Source organism: Lissotriton helveticus, chromosome 7, assembly GCF_964261635.1.
Source record: "Lissotriton helveticus chromosome 7, aLisHel1.1, whole genome shotgun sequence".
NCBI lineage: Eukaryota > Metazoa > Chordata > Amphibia > Caudata > Salamandridae > Lissotriton > Lissotriton helveticus.
The window spans coordinates 1,376,496,729-1,376,513,847 of record NC_136068.1 but is presented as its reverse complement, the minus strand read 5'-3'; the positions used below and the strand labels follow the sequence as shown (position 1 = coordinate 1,376,513,847).

At 43.6% G+C, this 17,119-nt stretch overlaps 1 protein-coding gene across 1 annotated transcript in view; it reads right to left on the bottom strand.

The window, feature by feature from the left end:
• LOC144767418 (heparan sulfate glucosamine 3-O-sulfotransferase 3A1-like) overlaps positions 1-16,277 on the bottom strand; it is a 494,435-nt gene extending 478,158 nt beyond the window's left edge. The window contains exon 1 of the mRNA XM_078650862.1: positions 15,898-16,277. Coding sequence (XP_078506988.1) covers positions 15,898-16,277 — 380 coding nt within the window. The remainder of the gene's footprint in view (positions 1-15,897) is intronic.
• Between the last annotated feature and the right edge of the window lie 842 nt (positions 16,278-17,119).

The following is a 17,119-nucleotide window of genomic DNA, read 5'->3' as shown; positions in this document are numbered from 1 at the left end:
GCTGCCTCTCAGGGCAGTGCTTTTCACTAATCCACTAAATCAGTACAGTTCAATCAAATGTGGATATTAACCATATCACATAACAGCATTCCTTCTTGTATGGAAGGAGTAATTAGCACAATACCTTAACGATAGAAATTGGCTTTTAAATACATTGATTCATTCGCAAGGAAAACATGGATTAGACTTTTCTCGTTTTGATAATGTCTGGAGGCCAATTCTAAAAGATGTGGGTTAAAAGGATAACTTGTACAATGCCTATTTTGCAAGCGTTTTATAAGATACATATACGGTAATTAGGTATATATCATGGGTAATAATATATCCAAAGTGTAAATTAGTTGTGTGAATGATATAGTATTAGGATGTAATGGGGGTTTTTGCTTATTGTTCTAACTAATGTTGCACCATTTTTGCTGATTGCATAGTAACCAGTCATGGGGAGAACTGATTTTATTCGAAATTTAACCTAATACAATTTATAGAAAGATTGCACAGAGTGCAAAAAATATAACTCAATATATTTAACTATTGTCGATGCTCACACAGTATTGGAACAAACACATTTTCCTGGAATGGTGGTAGCCATGTTCTTCATACTTGAAAAGTTAGTGAAGCTTTTTTGCTCTTTAGCTTATCATTTCATCTGCTAACAAAGATGCAAAATCTTTTTGCTCAGTTTTTGTCATATGTATAATCTTTCTGCAATGAGGGGACCATGGCGTGCTCACGTCCTTTCTAAGTCGGCAGTAAGGGGAGGGGCTTGTCAAATGTTTTCCCCGATGCTATTTAAATGGACCAGTTTGGTTTGTCTAGGTGCTGCACAGAGTTTTCCATCTCTAACTGGGTAGTAACCTGAATTTTCATTGCTGTTTGAAATAAACGTCAGTGGAGACCACCTGGAGCAAAAAAGGCACAACAATTAAAAAAAATAATATACAGTCTTTATCTTGAGATAAGCAGGCCAGGGGGCAGACATGAGAATCTGATCCTAAATATTTATAGCTCGTTGTACTTTTAGTGCAGCCAGGACATAAAATGAAAGAAATGCGAAAGAAGCAATCAACAAGACAAGTCAAAAAAGAAAATTTTCAGCAAAGAAGTTGCAATGTAATAGCATAAGCAATTCAAGCTTACAAGACTAGCCATATGGCTCTGGTGTCTATTGGTGACTTACTCTGCTTCCTAACGATTTTATAATGTTTGAAGAAAACATTACGCAAGCGTAGAATTAGGAAAATGCAGCAACTCCAAGATAGTATTCACTATACAGTTTTCCTTCTTTCTTAAAGCTTGCAAACTGAGATGTTTGGGTAAAAAGTTCCAATGTTAAAAGTGAAACCATAAGCCCCAAAGTGCAACGTGCAACAAAGCCAGGACTGGTTGATGGCGTCGTGCAAGGTTGTGCTCACATTATGTTTCCAGATGTAAGTGTAACTTGCTCCTCGGAAAAAAACTAACATTTTAAAAACAAATTACTGTGCGATCAAACCTTCAATTTTGTCCAGTCTCTGCTGAGAAGCTCAGTAACCACGATATACTTGGTTCTCTTACGATTTAGAATTTTGTGACTTAGCAATGTCAGCTCTCTGGTCTCAAATGTCCTTTTATGTAGGGAGTTCCAGGGTAATTTACTCTACTCGGTAATATTTTTGGCAATACAGACCCGGCATTGGGCACACCCTGACCAAATTATATGCATGTGTGCACGTTGGAAGCAATATGTTTTACACCACTTAAGTCAGAAATGGGATAATTTACTGAATGATCTTGAAAAACTCGAGAAAGAGTTTAGCAATTTTTTGACACTAGGGAAATCCCAGACAACATAAATACAACATATTGACTCTGAAGTGCTTCTATATAGAAAAGAAACTCCGATGACAGTAATGAGAACTTCCCTCTTTCATGTCTTGTAAACCTTTGAAATTATGTTTTTCTAGTGGAAATGAGCCGCTGACTGTATTTTCAAGTGTTGCTACTTAACATAGCGTGCTAGAAATACCTGAGCAAGATCTGACTTTCCTTCTTTGAGTAACACTCCTTGTTTACTCTGGCAGCAACTACACAGCCAGTTCTCTCACAGAGAAAGAGCTTCTTATGAGTTGATTTGGAGCAGAATCTGCTGTGCAGATCTACTTCTCATAAAGGGAAATTAAAAGGGAACAAGCTTTGTTTTATCTAACAAGATGGTTTACTTACAGGCACTTTACGAGGTCCGCTTCAAAATGCATTGACACATACACCTATAAATAGTGCATGTCTTTGCACAGAAGTCTTAACCACTGGCTGACTGTAAGAATATTAAATGTGGAGAAATTGGGGCATGCTTACAAAAAAAATGTCAGAGCTGTTGCTATGATAAATTTGGCAATGCAGCGCTCTGCCATTTTTTTAATGCAGGGGGTGCGCTGTATTCACAAGAATACTGCACATCCCTGTATTTCCCCTAGCACTGGTGCAAAAAAAGCTGCGTAGCATCAGCGCAGGCACCCTGCCGCCATGTAGCAAGGGGGCCTGCGCTGCAGGGGCAATTGGTTATGTGCAGGAAGGGACACCTTCCTGCACATAAACAATCAATAATGGAGATTTGCTTCTTCTATGTGTGCTGCAAAATGCAGCACACATAGAATTGCAGCACACATAGAAAGAACAAAAAACGAGCAGAAATTAATAATTTCTCCTCTCTAATTTCTCCATGCTAAAATCAGGTGTTCGCGGGCGTACGTTTTTGGCGCTGCCTCAGCCTAGTAAATCTGGGGCAGTATCAAAAAGCAATGGGTGTTGCAGTGGAAGGCCCACTGCAACACTCATTGCACGCCCCTATGCCGCAAAGGACTGCAGCAGAAGGGTGCTTATGTACAGGATGGCGTTAAGCCATGTTAAGTAGCTTGGTGCCGCCTTGTAAATATGGGAAATGGCGATGCGCCACCAGAGCATCAAAAACACGTGACGCTCCAGTGGCGAAGGAGCTTGCAAATATGCCCCTTGTTTTTCCTGAGTGCAGTCACACTGTGAATCACAGTGTCACGGGCTGTGAGTGAACAGGCCCATGAGGCCAAGTGGTGTCAGTATCACAAACACTTGTTGAAAGTGACACGTTTAATCTTAAAATTAAATACGGTTTGTACTGGGAGTCACTGAAGTTAAGTAGTGGGAGGAGTTCCTTGCTTCTGCAGAATCCTTCAAAATGGACAACAGCCACGCCATGTAATGTGCTGTTTATTACCGGGGTAGCGAGGTGCCATGATTCGAAGCTCCACGTGACTCCCCATGCCTCTCCCACCCCTCGACAAAGGTAATAAAGAACATAATGCATTCAGCAGGTCTGCACCTATACTTTATACAGTGCTGTTTTTTATTGTGCAGTACTTATAACGAATGCTGTTTATAGGAAACCATAACACAGGGGTTACATTTAAGCATCTAAAAAGTGATTCCAAAATTGAATCTAGGGGACATCTAGGAGACATTAATCAGTGTTTTCTTGTCACTTTTGTTCTACTGTAGTAATAGATGTTCGTTTATGTTTATTAGTACACTTGTTTCAAATACTACTGTTATTGACATATGTATGTGTAGGATATATCATTTAATTTAGCAATTTTATTGAGCTCGTACTAGACCAGAATACAAAAAGATGTTTGAAATATTGAATTAAAAATAAGGTCACAATGACATCTTTTTTTAAACTATATATAAATACATATATACATACAGAGAGCGAGAGAGGACATGGAGGGAGGCTCATATTTATTTGTGGGAGGAATTGTGTGTATTACTCAGAAATCGTTTTAACCCTGTACACCGAATCCAAAACTCTGACAAACTGAAAAACGAACAGCTGCTCAGTTTAAGCTAAATAAATAAAAGCGATTCCCAGGAAAGTTTGAATGTGATGAATATGATATACGATTGTCTCTGAAAAAACACACACTTGGCCCCTCCTCCCACAGGCTGGGAAAGAGACACAGCTCGTCTCTGGTTCTTTCCCCGGGCGGGGTGATGCCAGAGTAGGCCTGTGAGGGGCAGTGCAGACACGCGGATGAGAAGGACCCCAGCTCTGGTGCTCGCGAAGCTGCTGCAGGGATTGATGTAAACTGAACTCACTGTTCGCAGCTGGTTCACTTGCACGGTCTCTTTAATCACCGGACGCTCAGTTCATGAGCTCCACTCGCGGCTGAAAGGGTACCCCAGGCCGTACCAGGATGACAGTAACACTGGCGACCAAGTCAGATCTCTCAGTAACGTGATACAATATGATGGGGCCCCCAATGAAGAATGGGGTCCCTGTGTCTCCCACAGCTCACATATATGGACGGACCCTCCACCCCCTGAAGAGTTGGAGCAGGGCCCGCGCTAGGCATGGGCAGTGTCGCCAGTGTGGGCGTCTGCCCAGGGGTAAACAACCTTTACAACGCAACTTTTAGAACGCACTACCACTACAACGCATTTTTTACAACGCAAAAACTTTTACAACGCATACCATTACAACGCATGTTTTTACAACGCAAGTACTTTTACAACGCATGCCATTACAACGTAAGTATTGGTAAGTATATAATTATATTTAATATTTTATATGTTTGGTTTTTTTTAACGTTTTCAGTATTTGGGTAAAGGGGTATTTTTAGGGTTTAGGGTCATTTTTCAGTTTTTGGGTAAAGGGGTATTTTTAGGGTTCAGGGTCAGTTTTCAGTTTTTGGGTAAAGGGGTATTTTTAGGGTTTAGGGTCAGTTTTCAGTTTTTGGGTAAAGGGGTATTTTTAGGGTTCAGGGTCAGTTTTCAGTTTTTGGGTAAAGGGGTATTTTTAGGGTTTAGGGTCAGTTTTCAGTTTTTGGGTAAAGGGGTATTTTTAGGGTTTAGGGTCAGTTTTCAGTTTTTGGGTAAAGGGGTATTTTTAGGGTTCAGGGTCAGTTTTCAGTTTTTGGGTAAAGGGGTATTTTTAGGGTTCAGGGTCAGTTTTCAGTTTTTGGGTAAAGGGGTATTTTTAGGGTTCAGGGTCAGTTTTCAGTTTTTGGGTAAAGGGGTATTTTTAGGGTTCAGGGTCAGTTTTCAGTTTTTGGGTAAAGGGGTATTTTTAGGGTTCAGGGTCAGTTTTCAGTTTTTGTGTACAGGGGTATTTTTAGGTTTCAGGGACAGTTTTCAGTTTTTGTGTACAGGGGTATTTTTAGGGTTCAGGGACAGTTTTGGGTTTATGGGGTACAGGGGTATTTTTAGGGTTCAGGGACAGTTTTGGGTTTATGGGGTACAGGGGTATTTTTAGGGTTCAGGGACAGTTTTGGGTTTATGGGGTACAAGGGTATTTTTAGGGTTCAGGGACAGTTTTGGGTTTTTGGGGTACAGGGGTATTTTTAGGTTTCTGGGTTAATTTGGGTTTTTGGGGTACAGGGGTACAAGGTAAAAAAATTAGATTAAATAAATTAAATTAAATTAAATTATATTAATTACATTTATTTTAATATAAAATATTATATACTTACCAATACTTACGTTGTAATGGCATGCGTTGTAAAAGTACTAGCGTTGTAAAAACATGCGTTGTAATGGTATGCGTTGTAAAAGTTTTTGCGTTGTAAAAAATGCGTTGTAACGGTATGCGTTGTAAAAGTATGCGTTGTAACGTCATACATCCCTGCCCAGGGCCCCGTGCTCAGGTAGAAAACATGGGGCCTCACTTCTGTGTGAATTGTCGCATAATTAGGCAGCCCACCCCCTCCTCCATTGACCCTTCTCGTCCGAGCACATCACAATTATTTTTTTTAATAGAAATGTTTTGAACTCCCTGGTCCAAGGGGGTCGTGGCGTTCCATGGGGTGCAGGGGTGGATTAGGGTAAACAGTAGGTGGGACGTGGGCAGCAGCAAAGCCAGCAATTGTGTTGGCTCCCAGTGTCAGGGCTGGGGCAGCACCTCTCTTAAAAACCTGCCCTGAAGCCCTGCCCTTCCTGTTTGCGTTGACAGGTAACAGAAGGGCACCTTTGTTTTAAGGACCCTCCTTGGTTTCAGTGATGCAATATTGCTGTGATGCACAGGAGATGAAACTCCCTTCCCGGGACCTCGCAGCACATGGAGTAGCCTAAAGGAAGTGGGGGACCAGATACAAGTCCTGGCGTCATCTGTAAATCCTGTGATTCTGGGCAAATCATTAAATCTGACCATACCTAAAACAAAAAGTCTGACCTTTAGTAATGTAATTGGTACTTGTGTAAAGCGTTCCCAAGACCTTGGGCTGAGTTTGTGCTAGAAAAAAACTGCCAAAAAAACTACAATGTCATATCACTGTCACCTCACGTCTGGGCACTGTGCATCATGCATGACTTGTGAACCCCATAGAAGGGTGGCTGGATGAATGAAAGCATGGATGGCTGACTGAAAGGGTGGATAGATGAATGAGTGAAATGCGGAAGAATGGATGGCATGAAAGGGTGGATGGATGAGCGGATGGGTGGATGTGCGAAAGGGTAAATGGATTGGCAGGGGAGTAAAAGGGTGGATGTAAGGATAGATGAGTGAAAGAATGGATGGGCGAGTTAAAGGGAGGGTGAATGGATGAAAGGATGGATGCATGAAAGGAGTGAACGAATGAATGAAAGAGTGGATGGATTATGAGAGAATCGATGGATGACTGAATGAAAGGATGGATGAGTGAAAGGGTTAATGGATAGATGAGTGGAAGGGTGTATCTATAATTAGTGAAAGGATGGTTGGCTGAGTGCAAGGATGGATTGATGAGTGAAAAGGAGGATGGATGGGTGAGTGAAAGGGTGGATGGATTAGCACAAGGATGCATCTATGTGTGAAAGGATGGATGTAATGGTGGATGAATGAAAACAGGGACAGATGAGTGAAAGGGGGACGGAGGTATACAAGAAAGGATGGATGGGCGAAAGGGTTTATGGATGAGTGAATGGATGGATGAGTAAAGGAAAGGATGAATGAAGGGATAAATGGATGGATTTATTAGGGAAAGGAAGGAGTGAAAGTGGGTTGGATGGATAAGTGAAAGGATGGATGGATGAGTGACAGGGTGGATGGAGGGATGGATGAGTGAAATGATGAATGAATGATGGATGGATGGATGGGCGGATAGGTTTGGGTATGGATGGGCACACAGACAGACTGGTGAAAGACAGAATGATGGACGAAAGAATTAATGGATGACAGACTGGTGAAAGCCTGAATGATGGACGAAAGAATTAATGGATGACAGACTGGTGAAAGACTGAATGATGGACGAAAGAATATAATGGATGACAGAATATAAAGATTAAATGGTGGATTTCAGCGGGTGGGTGGAAGGACGGAAGGATGAATGGATAGATACTTGGATGGAAGAGATAAGAGAGCTATTCTGGAGAGGGCCGCAATTTCTTGCTTTACTTACATGATGCCATAAGAGCTTTGGTTGAAAGTGCGGGGTATTTTTATTTTCTGGCTACTCCTTTGCCTATGTGTATTTGGAGTGCGTTTATGTGTGGCATCTCTATATCATACGTATGTCATTTTTAGTGACACCAAACTGCTACTTGAATGTTACACTAATAATTGTCAATTGTAGATTGTTTTGTTTTAAGTGTAAGGTTCTATAGAGAGCCTCATAGTGCCATGAGCTGTGCTTGAGATGCATATTGGCTTTGTAGCAATAGGCAAGGTGTCCAGAACAAACTGTGATAGTGCACCCTCAGTCCCTTCTTCAAGAGAGCTGCAGGGAAAAGCACCTTTGTGACCTCGGTCAGCCAGTTCAGCTCTCTGCCAAGCCCCCATAAACAAAGTCAGACTCCTTATTTTAAGTCCCACTTGCTGACACACCCATAAAGTGTTCCTATAGTGGGTCCATCACAGCAATCCCTTCTTTAATTCTCCACCACAGCAAGAACCCTTTAGTATCATCTCCACAGCAATGCAATGCAAGCACTTCTGATTGACTCTAAGAGTACATAAGGTCAATTCTCCAGGGATGAGTAAGGGGTCAGCTTCCAGTTTCTGGCTCTGAAACTGAGCTGTTTCGCAGTAGTCTCGAAGCATAACTTACTTGCTGATATTTTTCGCTGTCCAGATGATACAAATGCCTAAACTCTCATTGCAGTGGAAGGAATAAACAGCATCGGTTTACTGCTGCAACAAACACACACAATAGTGTGAACAAACGCGCACCAAAGATCCTCACAATTAGCTTAAGTAATGGCTCCAAAATAAGTGCGTCCTCAAACTTTCTCTTCCAGTCACAGTAAAAGGGATTGATATGAAAAACACAACTTTCACTAGCACAGACTTCCACCAGAGGAGGCCCAAAGTTTTTTCTTTATGCCACATGTAAGTAGTTTATCTTGCTGTTATTTTCTTGCATTCTGGAACTTGCCATTTCATATTTGCATCATAAATGCAGCAGTACAAGATCCCAAACTCACTTTTTAAATAGCCTTTTCAGCATGGGTGTCCTTTTAACCTTTCTTTGAGGCAGCGTCACTTGGATGCATGGCTCTTGTCTACAATACATGCTTTGCTTTGTTTCTACAGAACTCTGCTGTCCCTTTTTAGTTCAGACCTGTGAAGCATAAAGCTTTAAAAAAAAAGAAATGTGCATGTATTTGAACTCAACTTTATTTTGTTATACCGTGTTGCATAATGTGCCCCATAGAGATGTCATTCAATAAATTTTCTGCAAATGCTCTGGGATTTTTATCATGTACTAATCTGGAAACAATCAGTTAAAATTGAGAAAGGAAATCCACCTCTGTGATAGCTATTCTGTTCAATACGACTACTGTAATTCACTTATTACAGCTTTAAAATAGATAGGCTTATTTCATTTGGGTAGTTATCTTTTTATACATGTTACTGATATCCACATTAGGTCACTTCAGCAATGACAAAGAAGATTAATAGTCCTGCGGCATCACCTTCTGTGATGTCACATGCAAATTAGAGGAGCCTCATATCTTCCCTTTCACCCGGGGCCCCAAAAAACCTAGCACCAACCCTGGGTTGGGGTTTCTCCTTGATGGTTGGGCCGCAAATGCACCGCAGTGGTTGCGTCACGCGCCGGAGGTCAGTTACTGTCAGCCTAAAACTTAATGTAAAAAATATTATTTGAGAAATACAAGATGGGTCTGGGAGATAAGAATTGCATTATGTGTGTGTACTCACCAGAAATACTGGGTTAGGACACCTCGCACATAAATGCTTGAATATGTCACTCTTGTACACATGAGAAAAGCAGTGATAGGAAATGCAGGCATCTGAAATGCAGGAAGAGGCCATGCACACACTAGAACTGCTGATGGGAGTAATGCGCAGAAAAGAGATAGACTAATTAGAGATCATGCACACACCACACATGCAGCGAGAGGTCGGGCACCCACCAAAAATACTGAGAGACCAATTCAAGAGCACGTGCAGAAAAGCAGGCAGTGGAGGCCAGTCACACACAAAACATGCTGACATTAGTTATGCACTGAGTGGAAAATGCAGGGTGGGGAGGCCAGGGGCACTGCAGAAATGGACACATGTTGGGAGAGGCAATGCAAGCCTCATAAATGTTGTATAGGATGGGCATTCACACATCAGTGCAAACACAAAAAATGTGTGTAGGAGAAGTGCACACCAGAAGTGTTAGGAGAGGCCTTGCAAGCATCCAACCCACCAGGGAAGGAAGTTGTACACGATCCAGAAGGGATGGGAGGGGCCTTGCACACACCCTAAACATCAGGGACGTAAGTTGTACACGCTCCAACAGGGATGGGACGGACCAGGCACACATCTGACACACTGGGGGTGGAAATTGTACATGCCCCAGAAGGGATGGGAGGAGCCTTGCACACATCTGATGCACTGGGGGTGGAAATTGTACACGCTCCAGAAGGGAGGGGAGGGGCCTTGCACACATCTGATGCACTGCGGTGGAAATTGTACACGCTCCAGAAGGGAGGGGAGGGGCCTTGCACACATCTGATGCACTGGGGTGGAAATTGTACATGCTCCAGAAGGGAGAAGTTTCGCCTTGCACACATCTGACACATCGGGGATGGAAATTGTACATGCCCGAGAAGGGATGGGAGGGGCATTGCATACATCTGGCACTTTGGGGACAGAAGTTGGAGACGCTCCAGAAGGGAGGGGAGGGGCCTTGCACACATCTCACATACTGGAGAAGATGATTGTACACACTCCACAAGCGATATGCAGGGGCACAACAGAAACTCTGTATTTAGAAGTTGGGCAAACACTAGAATTCTGGTTGAGAAGACAATGCACACACCAGAGTAGCTGGAGAAGGATGTGTGCACACATTAGAAGTCAGAAAGAGGGGATCATGCAGACACCAAAAAAGGCAGTAGGATTAGCAAAGGTAGTTGGGTCACACCAGCCTATAGGGCAAGCTAGAAGTGCAAGGAGGCATGGTCCTAGTCCAGCTCTAGCGGTGGTGGCTGTACCAGAGTTGACAATCGTTGTTGGCACCCCCAAATAACTCCTTCTCCACGGATTCCACTAATCTCTCCATAGCACCTTTCTTACACGTATTTCATTTGTTTTATAGCACTACTCATCCCAATAAGGATGCCAGAGCACTATACATCACACACAGCTCATACAGAGCCAATGAATCATACATGTGTAACTCAGTCGATATTAAATGTTTCATAAGACAATGAGGACTACAAAGTGTAGAAGTCACATGTCATCCATACTGGTAGGTTGTACATTTTAAGAGCCCAGAGACTGAGGTCATGATCTTCGGTAAGCTTACTCCGGCCTGGTCAGCCCTTTGGTGGCCATCCGATCTGGGACCACATCCTCTCCCAGTCACTAAAGTGAGAAATTTGGGAGTCATCTTCGACACCAAACTTACCTTTGTGCATCATGCCAACTCTGTAGTTTCATCCGCATTTCATTCCATCAGAATTATAAAGAAACTCCTGCCCTATCTCCCAGCTTCAGCTGCTAAGACACTGGTAAGCACATTAGTAATGGCCAAAGTAGATTACTGCAATGGACTGCTGATCAATGCACAAGAAAAAGTGTATAAAAAACTTCAGCTAATTCAAAATGCGGCAGCGAGACTCCTAACAGGCACCCCTAAATTTGCTTCGATCTCCAAAGTGGTTCGCCAGCTCCATTGGCTCCCGATCAGAAGCAGAGCCAAATTCAAGGCGCTCTGCATTGCCTATAAATTTATCCACTCAACGGGTCCCATTTTTCTCAGGCAATCTCTTTGCCCCTATATTCCTTCCAGACAACTCTGATCATCCAGCAATAATCTTTTGACTGTTCCACGGACAAAAAAAGCATCACGGGATGACAGATCGTTCCTACATGCCACCACCAAGCTTTGGAATAGGCTGCCTTCCGACATCAAGGCTAGCCCTTCCCTGCTTGCCTTCAGGAAACACTTAAAGATCTGGCTCTTTAACCAATGATCTATCCTTCCACTCTGCTTTGTTATTTTGCAGCGCCGAGACACCTACGGGTATATGTGCGCTTTATAAATTACATAAATAAAATAAAATAAATAAAGAAGCACAAACTTTGGATTTAAAACGTAGCATAGTGGTTGGGAACATAAGGTTCCGATCTATCTATGCCTTGGGGTTTGTATGCAGCTCCTTGATGCCACTAGGATTTTAATTTTTAAAATGCAAGAAACAAAAGGATCTGTGTGACAAAAGCAGTAACCCACAGCGATATCTGCATAAAATGCAGTTCTGTATGGTACACCTGCTTTGCAGAAGCCACACCAACCCTCTGCCCTGTTTTATGATGATTTAAAAGTACAACTAGACGAAACGCCGATCTCTCTCTAGCAGATACATTAATCAGGATGTATGACATTACAACGCATGCTTTTACCACGCATGCCTTTACAACGCGGTATTTACAACGAATACCTTTACAACGCATTGTGCTTTGGGGCGCTGGATAGTGAATAGTTTAATTTACTATTCCAACTCCAGTCCCCGTGGATAGTAGGGAAGGTGTTGGATAGTAAATTAAATCTATTCCCTATCCTAGAGCGCTCCCCAGCGCAATGCGTTATAAAGGTATTCGTTGTAAATACCGCGTTGTAAAGGCATTGTGTGGTAAAAGTTGCGTTGTAAAGGATGTTTCCCCATTAATCACAGAGTTATCTTGACATTTTTATAATTTCCTGAACATCAGTGCTTTAAATGGGTCAGTACTCACCGGTACTGATTACCGGCACTTCTTAGAATTATCACTCTGAGTACCGGCACTTCTCTACTGCCCTGGAGAATACCGGAACGCGTCTCTGGCAGCCATGGCACCACTTCTGTAGCCCCTATCTGAGCCTCAGCTGAGCTATTCAGCAGGGCTCCTTTGAATATTCTCTGGGTGCTCGCCATCACGCTGTGATGTGTTTGATGGAGCAGGGTCCGTTCAGGCCCTGTGCTTTCAATCACATTGCAAAAACAAAGGTTGTGATCGCACTCCTTTAAGTATAAACAAGCTTAATGCATGAAGTTGTTCCTGTCCTTATGTTTAGTGGGTATTCCTTGCCTGAATTTGACCCACAGTACGCGTCTTACTGACATGGTTTCCATTCACAGTTATTGTGCATTGAAAACAGTGATTCACATTTACATTTTCTATTTTTTGTTTCCTTTCACTTCTTCGTCACGTTACACGTTCTTTTATTCCATGTAATTGACACCACGTCCCCGGCATTGCGACGTCTTCTATTTTAGGTGAAGTGGAGTTCACTTTATTAACTTCCGGGTTGCACCGGGTTCTCGTTCACTTGGATTCTGATCCATGTCACAAGCACCTATTTAAGTTCGGTATCACAATTAAGCAGGCACGCTTTCTTTCTTACGGGCACATTCTTGTGCCAGACACCCGTTATTTTTCTACAGTCACCCTTGGGGCTGCTGAGCCACTCGGATTATGAACGTCATTTCACATGGTCAGGAACTTGAAAGCATGATTGCGACATTAAGGCAGCATTGTTTAACAGTAACTAGGTGTTACTGGAGCAGTACATCGTTGAACTTTGTTTTTTTTAATGAGTTTATACACACGTTGGTATCAAGCGCTTGGACAATTGCAAAGAGTGATCTTCCTGATTTTGGAATTGGGGTTTGTGCTAAAGCAATGTGAAGATGTATGCTAAGTACAATGTGAAGCCAACATTAGTGCTGCATAACCACAAGTTGATTTAAATGAAATTTGTAATAGAATTAAATACAAATTGGCCAAAACTATGATTGAAAGGATTATTATTAAAAAACCAACAGCGGAGTGCCAGGAGGGTGCAATTTTCCTCATGGGAGAACATCCTCTTTACCAGGGCTTTAAGTGGGATGAAAAAACTGGGGGGTCTCTCAAAGGGGCGTGGTCAGTGTAATTAGGGGCGTGGCTTTAAATCACTTACGCAAAAAATCTGTGCTTAGCATAGTGTGTTGCCCGACTTGTATTTTGCTGTTTCTGTCATTGCATCCAGATATTTGATATAAGGAACATCATACCTACATTAAGTAAGGAATATTGGCTTTGTCAATGGTTATTACTTGCAGAAGATAAATAAGCTGCAACTATGACTTGTATTATATAATATTGACAAAGCTTCCCATTAAATCCCTGGTGACCCTACCACAATGTTGCTGCTCCTGAGTTTCAGAAAGAGAAGGGAAATCCAGAAAGAAAATGACTCTTAAAGGATTTCCCTTCCCCCACAACGCACACCTGGCATGACGTCAGGCTGTAACTTCTGAGAAGTGAGCAGTGTGATCAGAGCACATACATGTGCCTGCTGTCTCGAAACAGGTCTCTATAAGGCTTTGTTTTGCGCCCTGGCACTTTTTTCCGGACTGCAGTGACAGCAGACAGCTGTCACTGCAGTCTGGGAAAAAATACGGACTGCCTGTGTCAGGGCTCAAAACAGAGCCCGATAGAGACCCGTTTCGAGGCCCCCTGAAAAAAACTGCCGGTGCTCAGACCCCTTGAGACCCGGCCCACTTAAAGCCCTGCTCTTTACACTGTCAATCACATTCACACTATCCTTTGCATTTGTGCAAACACAGGGATCATGGCAGTCCCCTGGCAGTGGCAAACAGGCTACGGCCAGTCCGGTCCTCGTGACAATTCAAAAAGCCATGGTAGGTGAAGAGTATAACATGGTTTTTATCATACCTGAGTCTTTTGTGTGTCTGCTTATGTTTGTGTGTTTGCCTGCATTTGTATGCCTGTTTTTGTAAGAGAAAAGTAAAAGAAAGAGAGAGAGAATCAAGACACTCTCAGGAGGTATTTTAAAGAAAATGTGTGGCACTTTGTACATGTCTGATCGGTGGCAAAGATTCATAAATAACATAAAAGGGAGGGTTGGTGGGTTGATGGGTGAGTGGATGAGTGAGTGGAGGGATGAGTGAGCAAGGGTGGATGTATATATGGATGGATAGATGAATAGATGGATACATGAGTGAAAGCCTGCATGGGTGAAAGAGGGTGGATGATTAGATAGAAGGGTGGATAAGTGAACAATTGGATGGATGAATGGAAGGTAGGGAGGATGGATGAAAAATGGGTGATGGATGAGTGAAAGGAGGGATTGAGTGAAAGGGTGGATGGAATAAAGGAGTGAAAGGGTTGGTTGATGAATGAGGGAAAGGGTGGATAAAGAGATGGATGAGTGAAAGGATGAAAGGATAGGTTTGGAGTTGGATGGATGGATAGGTTTATATATGGAGGGTGGATAGACGGAATGGTGAAAAACTGAATGATTGATGAAAGACTGAGTAGATGATAGAATGTAAAGGTTAAATGGCGGACATCAGCAGGTAAATGGTAGGGTGAAAGGATGAAAGGGTCAATGGATAGATTGATGGAAGAGACGAAAGATATCTTCTGGGGAAGAGTCATGATGAGTTGCTTCATTTGCTTGGTGCCATAAGAGCTTTGGTGCGACGTGGGTTTTTTTTCTGTCTCTTCCTACTCGCATGCTCAAAAATATATAGTATTGTGCCACAGCAATCAACAGTATGACATTAAGAAGATGCAACTATTGCAAAAAAAGGAAATGTTAACATATTATCACATATCTTTTTCATTTTGTGTAATGAGTTAAACTGCTTTGTTTATATAAACATATTTCTCATGTGTTTTGGTGTGTGCTGCAACTAATATAGAAGTTGTCAAGTTTCATCATGTCTTACCCTTAGCCCCGCCCCTAGCCCCGCCCCCTGATTACAACTCTAGCTCGTTTTAATGAGTACCTCCACTTATTTTTTCCATTTAAAGCACTGCTGAACATTGATGCACGTACAAGAAACTCAGCAGCAGGTGATTTTAATCTCATTAAGATGTTTCCAAACAGTGTCCCAAGCTGGTATAAAGGCACAATCACACCAAGCTTAAGGATTCGCTACTTGGGCACTTTTATTTTGGAGTTAGGGCCTATTGTCAGCCCCAGTCGAGCTCTGAAAAGTAGCACATTAGAAAGGTTTGAATAAACAGTAGAATGCACTAAAATAGTTGGAAGAGGCTGTAGAGTAGCATATCTGAAATGCGGGGAAAGGAGAGAGGAAGTCTGATAGGCCTGCTCGGAGTTATTAATGCCCCGCTATTAATGCCCTCCCTCTGCCTTGTATCCACACCCTTTAACTATTGAGCAATTAAAGCCAAGTGCATTAAGGCGATCCTCTACCCCAGCCGATGCCACTCATTTAAAAGGCAATTAACGACTTGTGGCAGTAAATCACCTATATCAGCGTAAGCCATTGAACCTGGTGTTATTAAATGCCTCATCTCACCTGTATCAAGTGTACACTTTTAGTTTGAGTTTGTACAGGTTACTGGATCGGTGGGCTGAGCTCTGTAAGAGCGAATCTATACTACAGGCATTAATATATTATTTCAGAAAGCGTCTGGCCTGGGCATTAACTCACCTGTACCAGCTGAAGCCCTTGTCGTAGTTCCTGTCGAAGAAGTGGGGTTCGGCCCCCACGGCTCGGATGTCGGGGTGCACTCGCAGGAACTCCAGCAGGGCGCGCGTGCCCCCCTTCTTCACCCCGATGATGAGGGCCTGGGGGAGCCTCTGGGTGCCCTCCTCCAGCGGGGCGAGGGTGCTGGGACGCCTCGGTACCCCAATCCGCCGCAGCAAGCTGTGCCTGACCAGGGTCCCCCCTTCCTGTGCCGGTGGGGCTGGGCACCTCTCCGTCAGGCAGTACAGGAAGGCGAGGGACATGAGCAGGGAAGAGAGGGCCAGAAGGAAGCCCCTCATGAGAGTGCGGGGCAGGCGCAGTGGGGGGCCCGCCAGAGGCGCCATGAGAGCCAGGGACTGGGAGCCCCCATCCTAAGAGTTCACGTGGAACATGTTTGAGTGTATCTATTTTTAAATAACCCTCTATCCTTCCAGTACGTGCCTTTACTTCAATATATTACTGCAAACCACTGTGGTGCTTTCCCCTGAGACCGTCAGAGGATGAAGAGACAGGCAGAGGCACAACCAGCAAATCCGACTAGAGACCCCACCATTCGAGTAGAGACCTCGGGGTCGAAGAGTCCCCAAGAAGGAGATTTGGGGAGATAAGACCAAAAGTTAAAGTTTTTTTTGCAAAAGACCTGGGACATTAAGGCCGGACAAGAGTCAAATCATATTCCAAGTGACTTCAACGACAAGCGAGAGAGCGGGGTGAGCGAGAGGTGTCAGACTTACTCCAAATAAAAGAGACGGTTTCTGAGATGTTAGACTCATAGACACAATGAGTTGGAGATGTGAGACTCACACAATGAGTGAGCATGTGCTCTGAAGTGAGACACTCATGTGCTCAGCGAGTGACACTGCGGTCCGAGCTGTGAGACTCTTGCTCGATGAGGGTGAATCCTAAGCAAGTGTGAGACTCACCCCCAGTGAGTGAGACCTCACAGGCCACTGCTGCTGCGGGCATCAGAGTCCGTGACCCCTTGTGGCACATGTGGGGTGTCCGGGTTCCAGCTCGAGTGAAAGGTGGGGGGGCGGGGGGTACGGCTGTATGCTGACCCCCAGAGTGCCCCGCCCCCTCTGTCCTGCTGAGTTGCTGAAGTTGGGCACCAGGCTGGGTCCACTCCTCGCTGCTCCGCAGACGCGGCTGTGTTTAGAGGCGCCGCCCCGTGTGAGGGGGCCGCTTC